This window comes from Macrobrachium nipponense, chromosome 1, assembly GCF_015104395.2.
Source record: "Macrobrachium nipponense isolate FS-2020 chromosome 1, ASM1510439v2, whole genome shotgun sequence".
NCBI classification, from domain to species: domain Eukaryota; kingdom Metazoa; phylum Arthropoda; class Malacostraca; order Decapoda; family Palaemonidae; genus Macrobrachium; species Macrobrachium nipponense.
In genome coordinates, this window is record NC_087200.1 from 196,723,386 (window position 1) to 196,746,245 (window position 22,860).

Below are 22,860 nucleotides of genomic sequence, written 5' to 3' on the forward strand. Positions count from 1 at the left end.
GAACTCGTGTTAGTGATTTCGCTTTTGTTGTACTGTAAGTTATTTTATCGTGTTGTGTGTGAACTTAATTACGTACTTACGTTATTAGCCATTGGTCCCAAGAATGTTGCTGAAGTTCACGGAAAGAAGAGGATGCTTTCTATGGAGAATGAAGATGGAGATAATCAAGAAGTGTCAATGTTTTCTGCCATTTGTTAATGTGTTTCATACAGTTTAGTGTTAATGTTTTCTGCCATTTTTTAATGTGTTTCGTAAAGTTAAGTGTTCATGTTTCCTGTCATTTGTCCTCCTCCTCTGTCGCCACTTTAGGAGATCACCTCACTCTAAAGGTAAGGTTAGGTTCCACATTTTACTACATATGTACGTAAAGTATTTCTTGTACCATGTACACTAATACACTTCATTTACAGGTATGTATACAATAAAGGTTATGTTAGGTATTGAATGGTCCAAATTGTTGTATTTCATTGTTCATTGGTCAATTTAGCTTTATGATAGAATTTACTGTGGTGTTTTTGTAGGGCTTGGAACGAATTAGGCAATTTACATGTAGAATGTGGTTCAAGATACGAAAAAATCAGGTTACAAAGGCCGCTTCGGAACGGATTAATTTTGTGTCCTGAGGTACTACTGTACTTGTATTTGACGGCCTACTGCATCCTACAAGAAAAATGAATTAACATGTTTTTTCCTTTACGATACAGTAGTTTTTTTCTTTACGATACAGTAATACCCCAAAATTACGCGAGGTTAGGTTCCAGACCCCCTCACGCAAAGGGAATTTTCCCATAAGTTTGGCACAGTCTCTAAAAATGCTAATAAATGCATACTTCTGGAGTCTGACCAATAAATATGTCCCTAACCATGCTCCCTAAATATTAAGCTAACTTTTAAATGAAATTAAAATTACTGTAATTTCATTTAAAAGTTAGCTTAATACATTACCCTTAAAACAAGAAATAAATGGTTGGTAAAAATATAGGAGTGTGTGAAAATTACATACATACAGTATTTCTCTCTTCTTTCCCCTTTTCGACTGACCAATCTATTTTCAGAAGTCTTCTCAGCCACTTTTAAGAAATTCTTTATTCAGTCTTTTCTCTTTATCCTGAAATTCCTTTTCATGAACAAACAGTGCTTTTATTTGGACAAATACAACTCTAAGTTATTTTACTAACTATGAGAGAGAGAGAGAGAGAGAGAGAGAGAGAGAGAGAGAGAGAGAGAGAGAGAGAGAGAGAGAGAGAGAGAGAGAGAGAGAGAGAGAGAGACTTTACCTTACCTTACAGACCTTACATCTTGTTCGGGTTGCCCCAGGTCCCTCAGTGTGAGGCACTCTAATGTCTACCAGAGAATTGCTAATGCATCTTCCAGTATATTTTGCATCTTCCAATCTTGGAAGGTCTGGGATGCAGCTTAGATATTTGTCGAGCTTATTCTTACACATATCTACGCTCACTCCTGATATATTCCTCAGATGAGCTGGCAACGCATTGAATAGACGCTGCATTGTCGATGCTGGTGTATAATGGATTAATGTCCGGTGTGCTTTCCTTAGTTTTCCTGGTATAGTTTTGGGCACTACTAGTCTACCTCTGCTTGCTCTTTCTGATATTTTTAGCTCCATGATGTTTTCGACAATTCCTTCTATCTGTTTCCATGCCTGTATTATCATGTAGCATTCTCTTCTCCTTTCTATACTATATAATTTTAAAAATTGTAGTCCTTCCCAGTAGTCAACATCCTTAACTTCTATTCTAGCTGTAAAGGACCTTTGTACACTCTATTTTGTGCAATATCCTTTTGGTAGTGTGGGTACCATATCATATTGCAATATTCAAGTGGACTACATACATACGTTTTATAAAGCATAATCATGTGTTCAGCTTTTCTTGTTTTGAAGTGCCGTAACAGCATTCCCATTTCTGCTTTGCATTTTGCCAATAGAATTGCTATTTGATCATTGCATAACATGTTCCTATTCATCATCACACCAAGGTCTTTAACTGCTTCCTTATTCGTGATTGTCTCGTTATTAGGTCCCCTATATGCATATAGCTTTCCTTCTTTATCTCCATAATTTATTGATTCGAATGTATCAGAGTTAAATACCATCCTATTTACCTCTGCCCATTCATATACTTTGTTAAGATCTCTTTGTAGCGAGTTCCTATCTTCATCACAATTAATTTCTCTACTTATTCTTGTGTCATCGGCAAAACTACTCACTACCAAGTCCTTAACATTACTGTCTATGTCTGCAATCATAATAACAGACAGCAATGCAGCTAACACCGTACCTTGTGGCACACCGGATATTACCTTAGCTTCATCCGATTTTTCATCATTTGCAATAACTATCTGTTTTCTGTTGGGTAAAAATTCTTTTATCCATCTTCCTAATTTGTCCATTATATTGTTTTCTAATTTTCTTTGCTAATATATTATGGTTTAACTTGTCAAAAGGTTTTGCAAAGTCTAGACAAACCACATTTGTTTCTTTTCCATGTATCATGTTTTTAATATGTTCTCACGGTGGACTAACAGTTGGGTTTGTGTAGTTTTTCCGGGTACAAAACCATGTTGTCCTATATTAAACAAATTATTTTTTATTAAATGTTCCATAATATTTTTCTTCATTACCCTTTTATATACTTTCATAATATGTGATGTTAGACTTACATGACTATAATTACTTGCCTCTAGTCTGATTCACTTTTGAAAGTAGGGGTAATATATGCTAATTTATGCTCATCATAAATCTTGCCTGTATCTACACTTTGCCTTAATAATATTGCAAGTAGCTTTGCGATACATTAAACTACTTTCTTTAACAAAATGGCTGAGACACCATCTGGTCCAGCTGCTGATCCATTTTTAATTTCATTAATAGGTTTCACAATATCGGCTTCATTAATATCTATGTCTGATAAATAGTCACTATTTTCATCCCTTATTTCTGTATCCTTATCAATTCTAGGGGTAAATTCTCTCTTAGATCTTTCTGCTAATATGTTGCATATTTCCTTTTTTTCATTTGTTAATCTCCCTTCATTTCTTAGAGGGCCTATTTCTATTCTTCTTTTATTCATCTTTTTTGCATATGACTAAAATAGTTTGGGGTTTTGCTTGATATTTACCAGGATTTTTTCTTCCAAATCTCCTTTTTCATTTTCTTTTTTGTTTGTATAATATTTTCTGCATTTTATCTCTTACTTTTTAGTTCCATCACTTTCCATGCATTCTTTTCTTTGGCAAGACATTTTTTCCACTTTCTGATTTTCTGGAACAAGATCCTTGTCTATTGGTATGCATGACTGACATTTACTTTTCTTCTTCGATATATATTTATCCACTATTTTCCCTAATATTTTATATATTATATCCATATTTACCTGTATATCATCACTTATGAATGTTATCCCAATATCTGTTTAATTTTTCACTTATTTCTGACCATTTGGTATTCTTACTATAGAAATTGTATTTTCCATATCCTTCCCACTTTTTCATCTCTTGAGAGAGAGAGAGAGAGGAGAGAGAGAGAGAGAGAGAGAGAGAGAGAGAGAGAGAGAGAAAAGCTTTGTTTTTACATAATTATTAAGCTAGCTTTTAAATGAAATATGACAAATTTTCTAAGACAATTTGTATTTTTCATAGCTACAAATCTGAGGTCTTAACAATAGGATAATTTATAGCGCCTAGCTGGATCCGTTTAAATCGCTGATGAAAGCAAGGAATCTTGTGTGATCTGGCAACGTGTGCATATATCGAGTGAAAAGTGGTCAAGGACCACCCACCCACGCCACAGTGTCAGTCTTTCCCAACTCAGGATGTCATTTAAAAGTTAGCCCAATACATTACCCTTAAAAAAGAAATAAATGGTTGGTAAAAATATAGAAGTGTAGGAAGATTACATATGTATGGGGAGAGAGAGAGAGAGAGAGAGAGAGAGAGAGAGAGAGAGAGAGAGAGAGAGAGAGAGAGAGAATTATGTAATTGGCAACCCTCTCCCTCCTGTCACATTACTTGACATATTTGACAGCTCTGGACTTTGAGCTTCTGGTGGAGTTAAAAAGAAAGATGACGGAAAGAATTCTTTATGCTAATTGCCTTTAACATAAAATTTTCAGTTTAAAGTGTGATGGTTATTGTTTAAAAGCATACCGAGTGTTTACTGTTATGCAGTACGTATTGAACTATTGATGTACGTATTGATAAGGTAGGGGGAGTTGCCATTTTACACCCTTAGTTTTATTTGCCTTTGTCCAGATTCTTACCTAATCCAACAGAGCCTTGGCTCTATAAATCCAAATAATTGAAGGATTTCTGTTATAAAAATAATATGAAGATCTCATTATTGCTATTTCAATGTAGATTAACAAGACCACTGAGTAATATTTATACACTCCTACACTTTTCTCCCTGGATTTGTTCTCATATCAGAGATTATTCCTGGAACGCGAAAGAAAAGCTGAAATTGCTGGCTTAGAGGAAACCCAAAGAAAAGTGACTAAGAAAATTCAGAGTAGTGCATCTGCGGCCTGCAATGAGCTCATATGGAACTATAAAGAACAACAATCATTTAAGACTATGTACACAATAAAACAACAACAACAATTACAGGACCTGACAAATGGAAATCAGTTCCAGGCAATAACGACCAATCAAAATTGCCCCACTTATAACACTGTTCAATGTCGAAACTGATTTGTCTACTGCTATAAATATCTTAAAACATTTGAAGTTTCAAGTCATTCACTTACCTCAACTGTTGAATTAAAGATGTTCTTTGGGGGAGAGTGCCATTTTACTTTAGTAACTGCCTGACATGCTTTACTATCATCTCTCTTGATGAAACACTTCAAGTCTTCACATACAAATTTGGTTTTTCTACTTGAATTTTCAATTTCTACAAACTTGACTTCACTGGAGTCTGCAATACTAAGATCAACTATTTTGGCAATGTTATTTTCAAATTCTTTTCCTGGTTTATTGGAACCACCCTTTACTATGGCACAATTACCATCATCACTTATATCACTTTGCTGACTGGTAATACTCTTGATGACACTATTATAGGAAGTGATATTTGTCCTTTCAGACAACATACTTTCTCTTCTATAACTAAAATCATTTTTCAGTCTATCCCAAATGAAATCATTTCTTTTCTTTAATTCTTTGTCTGATAAAGGATACATTGATGGTGTAAATGGAGGATCATACTGGTTCCTCATGAATAAGTCCACCATTTTTGCTTCTTTGATGTAGGTTTTTGCTTCACTGGGTAGCAAAAACCATCGTAACTCAGCAGCTTCTTCCTTAAAAAGGATTGTATCATCTGGGACCTGTCTCCTCTGTGACACCTGAAAAACAAATGAAAACTTAATTTTGTTAGTTCAGTTAATAAAAACAAATTGCACTTCTGTGATGAATCTCTGTCAAAATATATGACATAAATATAAATTTCATCTAATGATAGGTATGACTTACAAGTATAAAAAGGTGAATATTCAAATTTAGAAGTGACAGAACCTGTATAATTTCCTGAAGAAATTATATAAATCATAAAATATAAAAATAACAAATGGTGCTACTAGTTTCATTAAAGAAACTATGTACGGTACAGCTAAAAGATACTAATGAGTGTAGTTAATGTATTAATTGGAAGATATGAAAATAATAGTACTATGTCACTCTCTCCTCTTTACATACTCTAAGTATTCCATCAATGAAAAACTATTCTACATCAATCTTCTTTGAAACATCTGCACCATGCTACAGTGAATAAATTTACACGAGTTTCAATATCTAAAAACTACAATATATAACTTCTGATGTTTTTTTTTCTGAGGTATTCAGTGGTATGGTTAAACTACTGAAAATAATAATAATCTCGGGGGCTATAAACAAAGAAACAAATAATACACAACTAACAGCATCTGCAATGCTACAGGCACTGCAATAAAAGGCACGTGTTGCAGAAAAAGTATCAAGTAAGGAAAGCACTTTAAGACTGGACAAAGAGGAAAAACACACTCTTTGTTAACGAGTGCAATATTTTCTGGATGTAGCCAATTAGATAAAGATATTTTTATGAAACATATGTCTATCAGCCATTAAAAAGAAAAAAACACAACGATATGTAATGATGTATGCATATCCACCAATAGCGGGGAGAGCTTTAAAAAAAACATGAGTGCTTGCCCACCAACTTACCTTCTACCATACTTTATTAAAACTGATGACATATCAGTATCAGCCAATTAAAAGCGATATACAATAAAAATAGCAAATATGTACTTGGTCTCTTTCACTTTCTCTGTCTCTCTTTTTTATTTCATTAATAATCTTATTTTTTGCCATTTTATGCACCAAAAGTTACTATAACAAAACACCTACAAATACAAAATGAGAAATAATACAGGAGAGAGAAGACTGCATCTCTGAAGAACTCGAGGGTCCGTTACCACAAGGTGTGGGCACCCCCGAGATACAGAGGACATTTGCAGAGATCATAGTGATGATTTGTCAGCACAATGACCTGGGGAAGGATCTACTGCTTCGTCAGGAGACCATCCCTCTCAACTGGAGTCTTTGTGGGGCCCGAAGAAGGAACCCAAGGCCTCAGTGGGACTGCCATGGTCTTTTCTTGCCAACGGGGTCCTTGACCAGGTGGACACTCTTGTCTCTGGACAAGAGAACTCCCTCAGGTCGAACCGTTCTGACAAGTTGCTTCCTCCTCCTCTACCTTGCCAGAAGCGATTCTATCAACCTTCGGAGAGATCATTAGCAGCTGAGCAGGTTGACCCGGGCCTAGTTCGGCTAGACCCCGGTCTCTTGCTGCAACAACCAACTGTACAGGTGGTCTCCCTCTCACAGCAAGAAGCTACTGCTTTGGCAGCCTTCCCAGCAATCTCGTGGCTCAATCTATGGTCCTTTAAAGCAGCCAAGATAGCAGCCTCCTCAGGGGCTATGGTCCCCAGAAAGGATTCTGCATTCGCAAAACTATGCCAGTCTGGAGGTAGGGCAATTTCCTACCTCCAACCAGAAGGCAAACCTGTGGGCTAACTTAGTTCTCAAGAGGAGAGATGCTGTCTTGACTTGCCTGACCAGGACTTTGAGACGTGAGTCTACCATGACCCTAAGAAATGGACCACTACTGGGTTTCCTCCTCTCTCTTTCCTAGAGAGATGGTGGATGCTACTGTAGACGAGCGAAGGGTCGACGATAATGACTGTCAAAACTTCGACAAGAGAGTTTGTACTTTACTGCTAGACATAATGAATCTTTGCATAAATTTTCCTCATTTACGCAAGTGGAAATGCATACTATTGTATGAAAGGAAGATATTAGATTTTTATTGTATTTGTATCTAATTGGGAAAAGCATTGTGTTTAGTTATTTCGTGTATTAGTTTGTAAGTATACATGCAATAACTTTAACTGCCAGCTGTTTCGATTGTTTGGGTAGTTGCCTGAATGTCTTGGTATCGGCCGACAATGGCCAGTTAGTCAGTCTTGCTACATCAACCAGAGGGTGAGGTTGGGCAAAAATTACTCACAGACTCAGCCATAATTAAGACGACATTTCAGTGGTCACCAAAAAGTCATTGGGATCTAAGAACCTGCATACTTGAGCATTCTCCGTCCAAAGTTCGTTTTGGGGGAAGTGCCTTTAGGAGATATGCATATCTAGAATAAGGGTAGTTTTCTTGTGGTGTTCTTTGAATGAGGATTACAAAGTATAGACTGTGCTAAAAGCCAGTCACAAATAATTCAGGCTAGGATAGCGAACTTGTCATTCACAATAACAAAGCCATCACTCACAATCACAGGAAGTTAATATCATTTATATACTCATTGGTATAGACAATGCAGTGTCACATCTTGAATACTGATTAAAATTAGTATAGTAATCTGGGTGTCATATTGTGGAACTTAGGCTATGATTTCGTTATTCACATTTCAATTCACTATAGGCTATAAGATCCCTTGAGATTTGAAATGCCCTACTTATTACTAAGCTAGTAATAAGTATGTGACATCCAACTGGTCAAAAAAAGTTGAAACAGATGGTATCCAGAGTATTTCTTCATTGAGAGACTCCTTGGGATCCGTTTCGGAAACTGTTTGAAGTATCAGTACACCAATGTACTGACTCTGAAAGTGTACAAAAGTTTTCTTTTTTGAAGGGCTTATTGGAAGGTGAGACTTTGGAACTGATAAATCTGGTTTTAAATTAGGAGGAGATAAATATTTACAAGCAGTGAATTAAGTCTTACAGTATCATCTCTGTGAAAACCATTATCCCATCTTCCATTCATGAATACCATATATCTGATCAATAGTGGACTAACAGGATACCATCCTATAATCAATGCCACTAAGAGTTATTACAATATTTCAAATTACTTTGTTGATGACCTTTGTTGATAAAATGTCAGTCTGATATAAAAATACAGTACACATCCAATTACCAAAATGCAATATGATAAAGACATCTTAAATAGCAAATTCAAAATATATACATCATGTCCAACATTTACTTAAGAAACTACTCGAGTTCCTTTTATTATTACCATATATACTTTCACAACAGAAACCTAAATGACTAATAGGGAATAAAGCCTGAAATTTACCTTTGCTGCTTCTTCAAAAATACTACTTGCAATGATCAAACACTCTTCATAGGATGGTGCATCTTCATTTTTGCCTTTATCTTTTCTTTCGAAAGAGAAAAAACCTTTTGAGTATGAGACTGACTGCAACCACAATCGTTTTTTGAAAACTAAGTTTGTGTGATGTTTCCATTCTCCAGTTTCTGGGTTCAAAATATACTGGGGTAGTAAACGCCATCCATTTATGCAAACCTCTTTCACTGCAGATAAGATATAATCAATCTGAAACAAAAATAAATTGATTACATTGAAAATCATATAAAAAAATGGGTAAAGTTATATAGAAAATACTAAATGCCCATCTCTCAAAAAACAAAACAAGAAAATAAAATAAACAAATTTTACGGTTGACTAATCAAACTAAATTTCAAATAAACTTTCCGATTTCCATTATTGTGTTTGGTAACATACTCCCATTACTACAGACTCTAGTCACCATAGACATTTTGGGTGTGGTTATGTGGTTGATGAGATGATTAGTTTGTAAACAATGCAATGCTTAAATTCTTTAAAAAAAAAGTTATAGATGATCCATCCATGAGTATAAAAAAGCAGTCTTTGTTTTCAAAAGAAAGCAAAAATTTTTAATACTACATGCATACAATTAGTGGAGTTTATAAATCTAAAGACACTTTATTCCTGAATTAAAGGAAGATCATCTGCTGGTTAAACAGTCAGACATTACATGTATCCCCACATGAACCTGAGTACTTGTGTAGTCTAGGTTATAGCTGTGAGAAAACAGAGAAGTTGGAAAACAACAAACAATTTTGAAATGATAGGGTTATACAATATTGAAAACATGACAAATTTGTAACTTATTTGTATTTTTCATAACTAACAAACCTGAGGTCTTAACATTAGGATTAACTAGCGCCAGGCTGGAAACCGGTAGAATTAAAATTAAACTTGTGTGATCCAGGTCACGGGGCATGTATACCCAGAATGTCCTCGGCGTCGTGTGACTGACCTGCCCGTTATACTTCTACCCCAGTTAGACCGCTAGAGGGGTGGTTCGAGGTGGGCCTTTAACTGTTAAGACCTCAGGGGTGTGTTGCTACTGAAAAGTATACTATACTCTAACATAACTTTACAGTATGGCTGACCACCTCACCTGCATCTAGTCCGTTCCAGCTCATGATGGTACTCTCCTTCATACTGCCCGCAGGTAAAGGAGTAGAAAGAAAGTAGTAAAGATAAAAGACCAGTCATCCCATTCATTCTACTTTCATACCTTCATCTTAGACTAGACACAAACTGACCCGCCAGGGGTACTGGATGAGCTATACCACTTGCTGGGCCGCCACCACTGGACCCAAGGAAAAGGTGTCCAAGGATCTATGGGCAACGTCTTTTAAATAAAAGGAAGTGAAAGTCGTTTGGCGTTTCCAAACACCAGCTTTCAGAATTCTCTCCACAGACATATTCTTCTTGAATGCCAAAGAAGCACTCAAGCCTCTAATGTCATGAGCCCTAGCCCTCTCCTGGCTGTCTGACCCCTTGTCTTCTGTCATGTAGGCATTCCTGATCGTTTCTCTTAGCCAAAACGATATTGTATTTCTGGACACTTCCTTTTTGTTCCGTCCTGTCCTTACGAACAACCTCCTGCATCCCGGCCTGAGGTGCCTTGTCCTCCTTAAGTACTCTCTTGTTACCCTGACGGGACACAGAAGCATCTCATCTTTGTCAATATCTACAAAATCTGCCAGAGAAGGTATGGAAAAAGAGTCAAATCTGCCGTCCACTATTGATGGGTTTTGAGTTTTGGCCACGAATTCTGGCACAAACTCGAATGCCATTGACTTCCAACCTCTCGAGTGCTTTACAATAGATGACAGGCCATGTAGTTCCCCCACCCTTTTGGTTGAGGCTAGGGCCAATAAGAAGACTGTCTTCAGGGTCAGGCTCCTATCTGTGGACTGCCTTAGTGGGTCATAGGGGGGTTTTGTCAGACTTCTCAGTACCATGGTCAAATCCCAATCTGGGGCTTTCAGTTCCTTTGGTGAACATGACTGCTCAAAGCTCCTCATCAACATGGCCAACTCCCATGAAGATGAAATGTCCACACCTTTCATGCGTAAGACCGAGGCTAGAGCCACCCTGTACCCCTTCACCGCAGACACAGACATATGCCTTTCTGTCCTGAGATATATCAGAAAGTCTGCTAATTGCTGAATAGTGGTACCGAGTGGAGACAAGTTCCCTCTCAACACCAATCACAGTATGCTGACCATTTTCCTTGGTATACTGCTGCTGATGACTTTCTGATATTTCCTGCCATGTGCTGCTTTTTGCGAAACCCCTCTCGCTCGCAAGAGATATTCGACAGTCTCCACCCGTGAAGTGATAGGGACTTCACCGACCGGTGGTACCTCTCCACGTGAGGCTGACATAGCAGGTTGTTCTATGGGGGTAACTCTCTCGGCACGTCTATCAGGAGTTCCAAGAGGTCCGGAAACCATTCCGCCTTTGGCCATAATGGAGCTACCAGTCATTCTGAGGTTCTGAGACCACATTACCCTGTTCAGAACCTGACGGATTACACAAAATGGAGGAAATGCGTAGGCATCCAGATTGTCCCATGGGTGTTGTAGAGCATCTTCTGCTACTGCCTCTAAGTCCGGGACTACTGAACAATTGCACTCCCAACTTTTTGTTGTACCTGGTTGCGAATAGGTCTATGATTGGCCTTTCCCACAACCTGAGCATTCTGTCCACTACTTGTTGGTGCAAGGACCACTCCATTCCCAGGATCTGATCCCTGTGGCTCAACTTGTCAGCCACTACGTTCTCTACAGCCCACTGATGAAGTTGAACTGTCATCACATGTAACTGTCGAGACACTAGACCTCCTTGTTTGTTTATGTAAGCTACTACTGTGGTGTTGTCTGACATCAAAACCACTGAATGTCCCTGCACCCTCTTCCTGTAGTGCTAGAAATGCTGCTTTTAGCTCCAGCACGTTTATATGGAGTTTTCTGTCCTCGCCGCTCCATTTTGCTGAAACCATCAGCTCCTCCATATGCGCTCCCCAACCTTCTAGTGACGCATCTGAGAACAGCAGGAGATCCGGTGAGGGTTGCTGAAGGGGAACAACCACTGTCAGATTGCTGTCCTTCACCCACCGAGGCAGGTCTTTCCTCACTTCTGCCGACAAGGGAATCTGCTCGTACGGGTGATCTACTATTGGAGACCAGAACTCCTTCATCCTCCATTGTAGAGATCAAAGGTGTAACCTCCCTTGTGGTACTAGCTTCTCCAAGGAAGTTAGAACTCCCAGTACTATCTGCCACTGTTTTGCTGGCTGTGTTTGTTTTTCCAGAAAGGCATTCACCACTTGTCTGCATTTCTCTATTCTCTGGTCTGTTGGGAATACTTTGGCTTTTATTGTGTCTATGACCATTCCCAGAAACACCAGCCGTTGACTTGGATCCAACTGCGACTTCTCCCGATTTATCACAATGCCTAAGCTGTGACAAAACCGTAGAAGGGTTGCCCTGTCCCTGAGTAATTTCCCTCTGAACTTTGCTATCACCAGCCAATCGTCTAGATATCTTATTAGCCTGATCCCCTGAGCATGCGCCCATGTCGACACTAGAGCAAACACTCTTGTAAAAACTTGAGGAGATGTTGTCAATCCGAAGCACAGAACTTTGAACTCGAAAACTTTCTCTGCAAGACTGAAGCAGAGAAATTTCCTGGAAGACTGATGGACTGGGATCTGAAAGTATGCGTCTTTCAAGTCAATTGTCAGCATAAAGTCCTTGATCCTGACTGCTTGTAGAACCGTCTTTGGAGTTTCCATTTTGAATCTGGTTTTTCTTATAAACAGATTCAAAGCTGACAGGTCTATTACTGTCCTCCAGTCCCCACTGGCTTTGGGTACAAGGAAAATCCTGCTGTAAAACCCCTTTGACGGAATGGATACTTGTTCCACAGCCCCTTTTTCTATCATCTTCGCTTTCTCTTGCAGAATAAAAGCCTTCTGAGGTTCTTGAGCATAAGCGAGGTGAGGCAATGGCTGTTCTGTCAGGGGTGGGGATACTTCGAACGGAATCAAATACCCAACTCTGAGAACCTCCACCACCCACTGCTCTGCTCCCAGTTCCTGCCACACCTTCCAGTGATTTGCCAGGCAACCCCCTACTGGTGTGGCCGAGTGATGAGAGGTGCCTATCCTATCGTCTTGAGCCCCTTCCTCTTCCCCTAATCCCCCTTCCTCTGTTATTTCTATTGTGAAAGGGCCGATGAGTTAATTTCTTTGGGGAATAGGGCCTTGTTGCTCTATTGGGGATGTTATGCCTCACTGGCTTCTTCCGAGGTATTTGCTGTTGCCTTACCTCCATAGGATTAGCCTGACTGCTAGATGTTTTCCTGACTGCCTGCTGTACAAACCTATCGTTAGTGTCCATCCTTCTCCTATCTATAGCCTCTTCTAGTATGGCCTCTGGCAACAGCAATTGTGACTCTAAGATATTCCCATTCCTCATTGCAAGCAGGGAATCCAAATCAACAGTGCGACTTAGTCTAGCCAAAGCTGCATCCCTCCTCATTATCAGGATATTTGCCCAAACATTGGCACTTAAATTTGTCAAGTGCACAATTGCTTTGGCACCTGATTGTAGTAATCTAATGAACATTGATTCATCCACTGCCTTCCTCGTCACTTCTGAGGATGCAATCTTTGCAACTGCTGTCGACCAAAGATCCAACCAAGAAGCAGTCTGAAAGACAGAAGCTGTTGCTTCTAACGTAGCAGCCTCTTGGCAAGTCATCGAAGGGCATTCCATTTTCACTTGATCTAAGGTTAATCCAGGCCTTAACCTTACCACATTTGGGTTGATTTGTCTAGACAGTAAAGGAACTGTCGGTGTCGTATAATATTTTCTATGTTTCATCATTGGAGGATGGATAAACTTAAACGATCTATTCGATCTTAAGGAATTATTCCTTCCCACAATCCGTGCATTTACGTGTTGTAAAACGGACTCTGCATGATTTGAACAAGGCAATTCAAACGACACCTTGGTATCCTTTTTCACACCAAACGCCATGTCAATCCCCGGAGGAAGCATACTGGCAGGTGTTTCCGTTCTCTCCGAAAGGTTATTGAATTGATGAATCAAATCAATCACCTCAGCATACGAAGCCAAAAACTCTTGGTTCCCTCCTTCCTCCGGTTCTAGCGTACTGTGCTCAGCTGCAGGAGACGCTATCTCACTCCTATCCCTTGACAAACGTCCGGGTGCTTCGTGGCTGTCTACCCCTACGGCCGCGGCTTCTTTGATCCCCGCTGACCGACGACGGCTCAATCCTGAACAGTCAGCAGGAGAACGAGACCGCCTCACTCCTTCTCTGCTTGCGGATCTAGAGCAAAAATCTGGCCTATATCTCCAAGATGAAGGCTCTCTCAAAACCAAGCTCACTTCCTCTTCATGACGATTAATATCGTCTCCAACAACCGTCGGAGAATTGGGCCTCGATCCTTCATTTAGGCGGACAACGCCTTCCACCAACATATCAGACGAGGTTGCCAACTCACTATTTTTTTTACCTTTTAATAGGAGCCTTATCATCTTTCCTATGTATTTTAATGGTCTTACAGGCAAAACCGGTATCTGTGCTCTATCCTTTGCTGCACTTTTCGCCCCCAATGCCGATTTCGCCAATGACACTGTAGATTTCCTTTGACTCTTTATAGTCTCTACTGGCAACTCTGCGTCGGCCGTTATCCCATCGGCCGCCGACTCACTTGCTCGTTCGGACTCTTGTAAACGGCTTCGCCCACTAGCTTTGAGCTTACCAGCCACTGACTTCTTGCCTTTCTTGCTGACTGGGATGTGACAGTCTTGGCCTGAAGATGAAGAAGAATTCACTCTTCTCCTCTTGGGCCGAGAAACAGTTGCGAAATCCAGTATCCTCCAGCACTTGACTGGTACACGTCGAGACGTCATCGAACTTAGCAATGACGCCGAGCCAGAGGAAGAAGACGAAGAAGAAGATGAATCACGCCTTTTCTTTTTGTCTTTCTTATTAATTTTGTTCTCTAGATCCTGTAATTTCTTCATTACAGTGTGTACTACCGAGTCAGAAAGCGTATTTGAGTCAGGAGGCAGCGAAGAAGACTGAGAAGCAGTAGGCTGACGTCATCGCTTCTGCCATGTCGGTGTGTGATGTCACCAATCTTGTAGGGAGAGGTTGGGCTGCTGCTGCTGGCATCCCTGCGTTTGCAGCAAAACTACCCCCAACGTTCTGCATTGCCGTAACCAATGAAGTTGTTGGCGTAGCCGCGACATTGTTTCCCATAAAGTGCAGGCCCGGGGGATGAGGAATATTCAGCGCTGCCGGATTCTGCTGGAACCATGAAGCCATATAATGCGACAGCAAACCTTCCAAGGTTGGTACGCCTGGAAGCCCTAGCGCCGCCCATGTACTCTCCATCCTGTTCGAATCAGGAGCCAGCACCTGGACAAAGATGTCGATGCTCCCCCCCATCCCTGCTGGGAACAAAGGAGCGTAAATACTATTATGCATCAAATTACCCAAAACCCCTCCTGGCATTTCTGAAAACGAACCACTAGGAGAAACCGAAGGGGTATGGGACAAATCAAAGGCAGGTGGCGAAACATATGGAGCAGTCTGGTGTATTGCCGATAGAAAAGAAGCCGGCGACACTTGGTCATCCAAAGATGGCGTCGACTCCTTTCTTTTGTACTGGCCTTTGTCATAAAACTTCCTCCACTGTTCCACCGACCAACCACGACAAACAGAACAAGGATTAGTAATTGTACATACATTTTCCCTGCACCTACTACACGTTGGATGAGGATCCATTGACACCGAAGTTAGGAATCTTGAACAAGGAAAGCCACTGACTCTAGGGCATTTCCTTCGTCTCGTCTTCGAAACGGAAGAAGATCCCGACGGCGATGCAAAACACTCCATCTCACCACTTACACACTCTTACAGCTCACACCCACACTGAGCACACTCAGAAAAAGAGAATTAATAAGAAAAATAAAATTGAAATAGATAAAAATGGGCAAACTAAAACCGGGTTTAAACAGATAGACACATAACACATCCTATCTTAAAGGCGGTAGAAAGATAACTGGCGGGTCAGTCACATGACGCCGAGGGCATTCTGGGTATACATGCCCCGTGACCTGGTATAGATGCCAATAGTCCCTGGATCGCACAAGTTTAATTTTAATTCTACCGGTTTCCAGCTTGGCGCTAGTTAATCCTAATGTTAAGACCGAAGGTTTGTTTCGTATATGAACAAATTAGTTTTATTTCTACAAAATTACACTTACTACTTCAAAAACACTATTTGCACAATCCAAATTACCATTTAGTTGGGGGAATAAACAGCTGCAGAAAATCCCAAACTGACAAAACTCTAGGATTAACTTCAAAGACCTGCCCTTCTACTACATCATCGTGTTCCACTTCCCTCTCTTCATCATTTGTGATTTGTTTACACCTCAGCCATAAAAGTATTTTGCTCCATGTATATCTTCAAATGCTGTTTATCTATTGTGACATCATCTGAGTTTACCCCCTCACATCTTTCCCATAACGTTCATATGCCACTTTTCTAACCGTACGCCTCCTCAGTCTCCATGTTTTGTGGATGTTGATTTTAAATCCCTTCCTCTACATTCCTGTCTTCCATCCGTTGAACATTTCTATCACCTCTTCATCTGAGTCTGTAATTAGAACTAGGTCTGATCTGATACTTTTTGTAGTTTCCTTCATTACTATATTACTATAATAAATGTTAAAGGAATTAGGAGCAATCATTCTTGGGCACCATCATATATCCCAAGATTCTTTTGATATGCCAGCCACTATCCTTGCCATTGATTTTGATTGATTCAGTAATATCTATAGCGCAATGAATTACCTCTGCATTCCGTACATTTATAACTCCCATCTACTTGCTTGTCTTGTTATTCTTGCCAATGCCTCCTTAGGGTTCATATATATATATATTCTATTTTTCATTGAATGATAATATTCCTACAGTTGTTCATTTTAAAGATTGCCTCTGTTATTGATTTCTTTGGCATAAAACTAAACTACGAGTATATGGCACTTTGGTTTTAGTACACCCTGGTTTTCATACAATTCAATTTTCGTAGACTTTTTCCGACAAAATTTTGACTTGGGTTTTGTTGTGCGATAGGGGTCCAGTGACTCTCAAGCTGGTCCTAGTGCCAGTAAAAAAACAATAAGGGGAAGTAACCTCAGATAGTGCCCGTCAAAAATGAAGAGAAGTAACCCCAGATAGGTCCTTGATACCTGAAGTCCTTCTGGACGGAGATTCCCCTTCCAAATAATAACCTTTCCTCCTCTCCATCTTCCATACACTAACAAGTGTCTTCCATAAAGGTAAGAGTGATGTTAAATGTTCATTCATTCATTTCATTAGACATATACTACATTTATTTCCCACTTTTTTCTGTATGTAAAACTGTTTATTCCCTATAAAATGCATTTTTGTTAATATTTTTGGGTGTCTGGAATGCATTAATCGCATTTACATTATTCCTTAAGGGAATTATTGTTTCAGTTTTTGTACATTTCGGACTTTGTGGGACGTTCTGGAATGGATTATGTACGAAAACCAGGGTTCCACTGTATTTGCTTAGCATGCACAGGCAGTTGATTCCTTCATAATTTCCACTTTCAGTGGATCCCCCTTTCCTTTGTCAGGTTTTCATACATTTTGACCAGTTTTTTCTTTCCATCTATGGGATTTTCCACTAAGCCATTCTCAAGGGCCCTTGTAACTTTTCAGGTATTGTATTCTTAGTTGGTCCCTTTATCACACCAACATCCTAAAGTTTGTATTTATTCTTTTCATTCAAAAGATTTTTCAAAATTTACCTCTATCATTCCATTATATATTCTTATTTCCTCAACTTTATATATGTACTTTGCCCATCACATCTTTTCCATATTTCTTCTGTCACTTTCCTATCATAAATATTTTATCTTGTCCTTGTACTGTCTAGAGGTTCTGATTCCATTCCTCTCAGTATTTCTTTGCAATTGCTACATGCTTTTTAACCTGTTCTTTTTCTTGTATATAACCTTCCCTCCTTGTCCTCTTAGAGCTTGAAGACTCCCTGTTCTTCTTTGTACATCTTGCTTTCATCATAACTGTTAGCATATCCTGGCTTCAGTATTTTGCTAATAGTTTTTCTTTATACTGTATACACACAACCTTTTGGCATTCTAATTTGTTTTTCTGGTAATTTGAAATTAATTTTGATTTAAAATAGGATTGCCATCACTACTGATGTTATGACACAAGTGTGTTTATGTTAAAAAAAAGGGTCACATATATTCATACAAATCAACCACTTAAGTCAATATTGCAAATAACATCACAGCTATTGTACATACATACATGTATAGTGTAATCAATTCCTGTCCCAGTTCCTATATGCTGTGCTTGTCAACAATAATACTTTTCAGCAATAATGCATTAATAACATGACAAAGTATTTTTTTGTTGAAATATAAGATCAAAGCATAGTCTCAAATCATTCAGCTTTTATAATGTTCCAAATTAAAGGAAATTTAACCTTTTCACTTGCCCTCTTAATACTACTGTATTGAATTTAGAGGCTGAGTAGATGAGAGGGATCCAAAGCACTAGAGGGGCCTGCTACAGACTTGTGTCCTGGAGCAGCAACCTCTAAGGCCTCTAGCTATAGGCCATCCATCTCAAAGGAGTCTTGCTCATAAGTGACCATGGTTAACAACATGTTTCAAGCTCAGGTCCTCCAGTCATGGTTGATGAGACTCAGCACTAGTACTAGGCTGTATGGGCCATGGTGTTGTTACAGGCAATGAGGAGGTAGAGACAAGTGAGAAGGCAGAAGTTCTATTAGCCACTTTACTAAATAGACCGTAACTGATGGCCTATGAAATGGATGATGTTCACATAGCTACACTTCATGGTATTGTGTGACTTGCTAACAGTTAAAATGAAAACATCTCTCAACAAACTTATGGGTCTATTGCAGTCAAATATTGCTGTTGTTCTTTGTTGTAGTCCTTTATTGTCTCTAATGCCCTATCTCTGAGACCAGTGACACATCATCATCTTGTTATACCCAACCTGCTTCCACAACAACCCTTTGAGTTTGGATCACCTTGGTGTGGTGATGGGCTCTTGAACCCCTGGAATTCATTTCTGGATTAGAGTAAAAAAGTTCTATATATATATATATATATATATATATATATATATATATATATATATATATAGATATATATATATAATATAATATATTGCTACGTCTATAGAACGCCTTGCCTTCCCAGCAGAGTTTTAGTGATATTTAATTATAAAAGTAGCAGCCATGCCTTCTCCTAAAGCGACTGTTGTTGGGAGAGTGGGTATGTCGTAGGGAGATATTTCCGGTCTGACGGAAGCTTAGGGTAAGAGAGGCAAGTCACAAGAGTAGCTAGGCTTCGAGATGGATTTTAGGGACTTCTACAATAAGACCTATTTTCCTTCCAATTTGCTGGCGTTGTGTTTACCACTTTTCAGGCGATGCTCGAGGCGGTCTTTGGAAGCCCCGTGATTCAAAAACAACCAGTATCGCTCTCAGTCAACTGCAGTCGGTAGTCCAGGACAGATGTCCAGCCGGCCAGCCTCCCAAACTTAGGCCTACCCACGGCGTACTGGTGGACACAAACCCCAGACCTGAACAGAGGTCAGGCCACATTCTTCTACAACGATACCGATACACGGAGTGACTGAATATTGCATCCAGGTACGTCAAAGAGTGTAAATTTTAAACCCAGCACCTTTTCTACGCATAAAAACGACCTCTTGCAAATTCATTTTCAATTCTCATTTTTACCCCTTCTACATCAAAAAGCCCTTTGTCCTCATCGGGCCACGTGCTCCCCTTTGTGACTTGTTAAAGACCAAGCTTTCGTGCATACCTCAGTGAACCATTCGAGTTTACTTTCCCCAATGTAGAGAATTAATCAGCCTTAATCAAAGCAAGAAGTCATTTTTTCTTTTATCTCGTTTAATCTGGGATTCTTTTCCAGATTCCATGAGTCACGTGCCGTCTCTCTGCCCGCAAGTGTGCATTATCCAAGTGTATGAAAATCAGCTTGAATGACATAAGTTGGAGCCATCATTTACCTTTCCTCCAGGCCAGCACGGGCCTTTTTGTAAATAAATAGCTGTAAGGTAACGAGCTGAGTTTTCTGGCGACCTTCCCTCTAAAGAAATTAATAATAACTATCAGTTTACGGTAAGTTAAAGCAATTCCCTCTTGAAATCCCTCAATTATTTCCGTTTACGTATCTAGCCTCTCTCAAGGCCAGCTATATACGTAACAGTGGCGACGCTTGCCACGAACCTGGCTCGTAAATCGCGTTATCCGTTGTAAAACGTAAACTGTAAATTATTTTACAAAAAGTAAATCAAGCACACTTGCAGAGAAAGACACACTGGTTCACGGTAAGGTATTCCATTCATTAATATGATTATTCTATAACCTATGTTAGATTAAGGTACGTTTAAGTATTTTTATTGTAAAGTGTTTTAAACAAATGTGAAGGTAGAAATCTTATTATTGTAACGGCCAGAGCGCCGAGCGAGTTCTGTTATTTTGTAAATCGCATTGTTGTCGTAGGATGACACACTAACACGTGTGCAGATAGATGCCAGAAAGGACCAGATCAAACTAGGAAGTGCTTTGCCAGGGTTTATTGCTGTATTAGAAAGCCTAGCTAGTTAGGAGTGTTTTACTAATAGTTACGGCAAAAGAAGTGTACAATTCTTTTGTCTGTGATATGTTAGGGTATTCATTTTTAACTTAGTTTTCATTCCAAGTGTTGGTAACGCTTACCTCTCAGCTTGAATTCAGCTTAGAGCACACTCGCGCCTGCGCGGTCTCAACCAGCCTTCGTTTTCGCTCACAGCGGCAGCCATGTTTGTTATCTCTTTCAACATTATCTAAACAATTTAAGCAAAGTAACGTAAGTCTCGAAGTTTTAACGTAAATAATATCAATCTCGGTACTAGTATCTATCGTCCTGCCAGAGAAATTAACGTAATTCGCCTTGAATAAGAAAGTAGAATTGCGTGTTGTAAATCGCCTCGCATTTACAGAGAATCAGCTGTTTTGAACGACTCGCCGCTCAGCTCTCCTCACGTGTTTCACCTCGCATCGCTCACTCGCGCGCTGAGCAAAGTTTCATTTCACTTCGCACTTAACGTAACCTCATTCACAATTGTTTGCTAACATCGTTTAAAATCCTTACCGTCATTTCACTGTTCACAGGGACCTAGTAATCTTACACAAAGTTAACGTAAATCTTCAAGTAGAGTAAATCACAAGAATTGTTAACGTAAAACACGTCTTTGTAAAATTCATATTGAAACGCAAATCATTTCATAAGCGCAAGCCGCTACTATTAGCGTAAAAATCGTTCAACGCGAGCGTGTTATCATTTTCATAAAACGTTTTCCAAAGCAATTCTTTCATTTCACGTTAACGTAAGTAAATCATTTAACGCAAGTTGCGTCATATTAAACTAACATTAGTAGTTCAATTCAAATATAAGGGAGTTCATTCATATATCATTTTTCACCCATCTCCAGGAGAGAGAGCGAGAGAGAGAGAGAGAGAAAGAGAGAGAGAGACGAGAGGAGGAGCGGGAAGAGAGAAGAGAAAACCAGAACACATTATTCACGAAGCCAAGAGTACTACATCTTACCATTAATTATAGCATGCAGAATTAACATTATTTTAGTCTCTGTGTCTTTCATTTACACAGCGTGATACGTACGCGCATGTGTCCATTGCAGTTTGCAAGCATTTATTTATTTCATTTATCGAGTACTTCAGCAAGTGACAGAGCATTTCTAAAATTTCCATTACCTGTCGTTGCCCGAGTGGTCTTTTCATTTTCTTTATCACGAAAGACTTGCGTATACCGCAAGCACAATTCGCACAGTGTGCCACGCAAATTCATTACTTCCAGACAGGGAAGTCGTTACCAGTTTAGGACTGGCCACCACTAGTGCACGTCAGGTCTTACCATTTCACAGTGTCACTAATTCTTGACACTGTCCATCGACTGGCTGCTGAAGTACTCCCACCTTTTACTTTCTCTCCTCCACTATTACCCTCTGCCATGAGCAGTACCATTTCACTTCAGTATATTTAAGTATACTGCATGTAGTGTCCGGGACGCACCAGCACGATACCAGTGCTCCAAGGAACGCCTCCATAACTGCCATTGCACCTGTACAGGCCGTACAGGTAGCCATTAAACCTGCGTGTCCGTCCTTACGGAACGCCCAAGTAATTAGTGTGTCCGTGTACAAGGGTCAGTGATCCTTCGGAACACTCAACAAGGGAACGCCTCCCAGAAGTGCCGCAATACCAGCCCTAAGTGCTGACAAACCTGCGTGTCCGTCCTTACGGAACGCCCAATTCATTAATGTCCGTGTACGAGGATCAGTGATCCTTCGGACCAACCATAAGGAACGCCTCCGAAAGTGCCGCACCTGTATTGGACCTACAGGTAGCCCATTCCAACGTCTCCCAAGTTGGGAACGCCCGTAAGTGTGACGTACGCCGCACACTGCATTCGATTTTTTCACCTCATCAGAAGGTGCCATTCACAAAGTGCCACCGAGCACCCAGTCTTTTCAGACTTTTCAAAACCACATTGCAGAACCCATTTCCAAGTGAGTGCCACTGTCCACAGTAGGCACTCCCATTCCATTCAGTACCCTTTCCTGGCCATTGTTTTCATATTCCTCCGAGCCTCTACTGCAGCCTAAGGGAAATGTCTTCCCCTGCTTCCCGCGACTTCTTTGCCAGAGAGCTAGAGAAGCTCGGAGCCCTCATAACTCTGGGCAAGGAGGCTGGTTACACTGGACCAGCACTTGACCAGTGGATAAAGACGCAGCAGGCTGCTGCGCGCCTGCAAGAAAAGGAAGAAAGAGAAGCAGAGGAGAAAGCCAGAGAAGCAGAGAGAAAGGAAAGAGAAGAAGAGAGAAAGCATGAGCTAGCTCTCCTAGATGACGCAATCTCTCTGCTAGTTTCCAAGTCCCAGACCATGAGCTGGACTCCTGGTAAGAGGTGGTTGCGGAGGTTCTGCACTACTTGTTGTGTGCGTGG

The 22,860-nt window shown here is 40.0% G+C and overlaps 1 protein-coding gene across 3 annotated transcripts in view; it reads right to left on the reverse strand.

Annotated features, from left to right (window-relative positions):
* Window positions 1-22,860, reverse strand: part of LOC135219992 (uncharacterized) — a 188,853-nt gene that overhangs the window by 21,375 nt on the left and 144,618 nt on the right. For all 3 annotated transcript variants that reach the window (XM_064257272.1, XM_064257273.1, XM_064257274.1), the window contains exons 10-11: window positions 8,642-8,902; window positions 4,767-5,366 (exon numbers count right to left, since the gene is read on the reverse strand). In XM_064257272.1, the coding sequence (XP_064113342.1) occupies window positions 4,767-5,366; window positions 8,642-8,902 (861 nt within the window). The remainder of the gene's footprint in view (window positions 1-4,766; window positions 5,367-8,641; window positions 8,903-22,860) is intronic.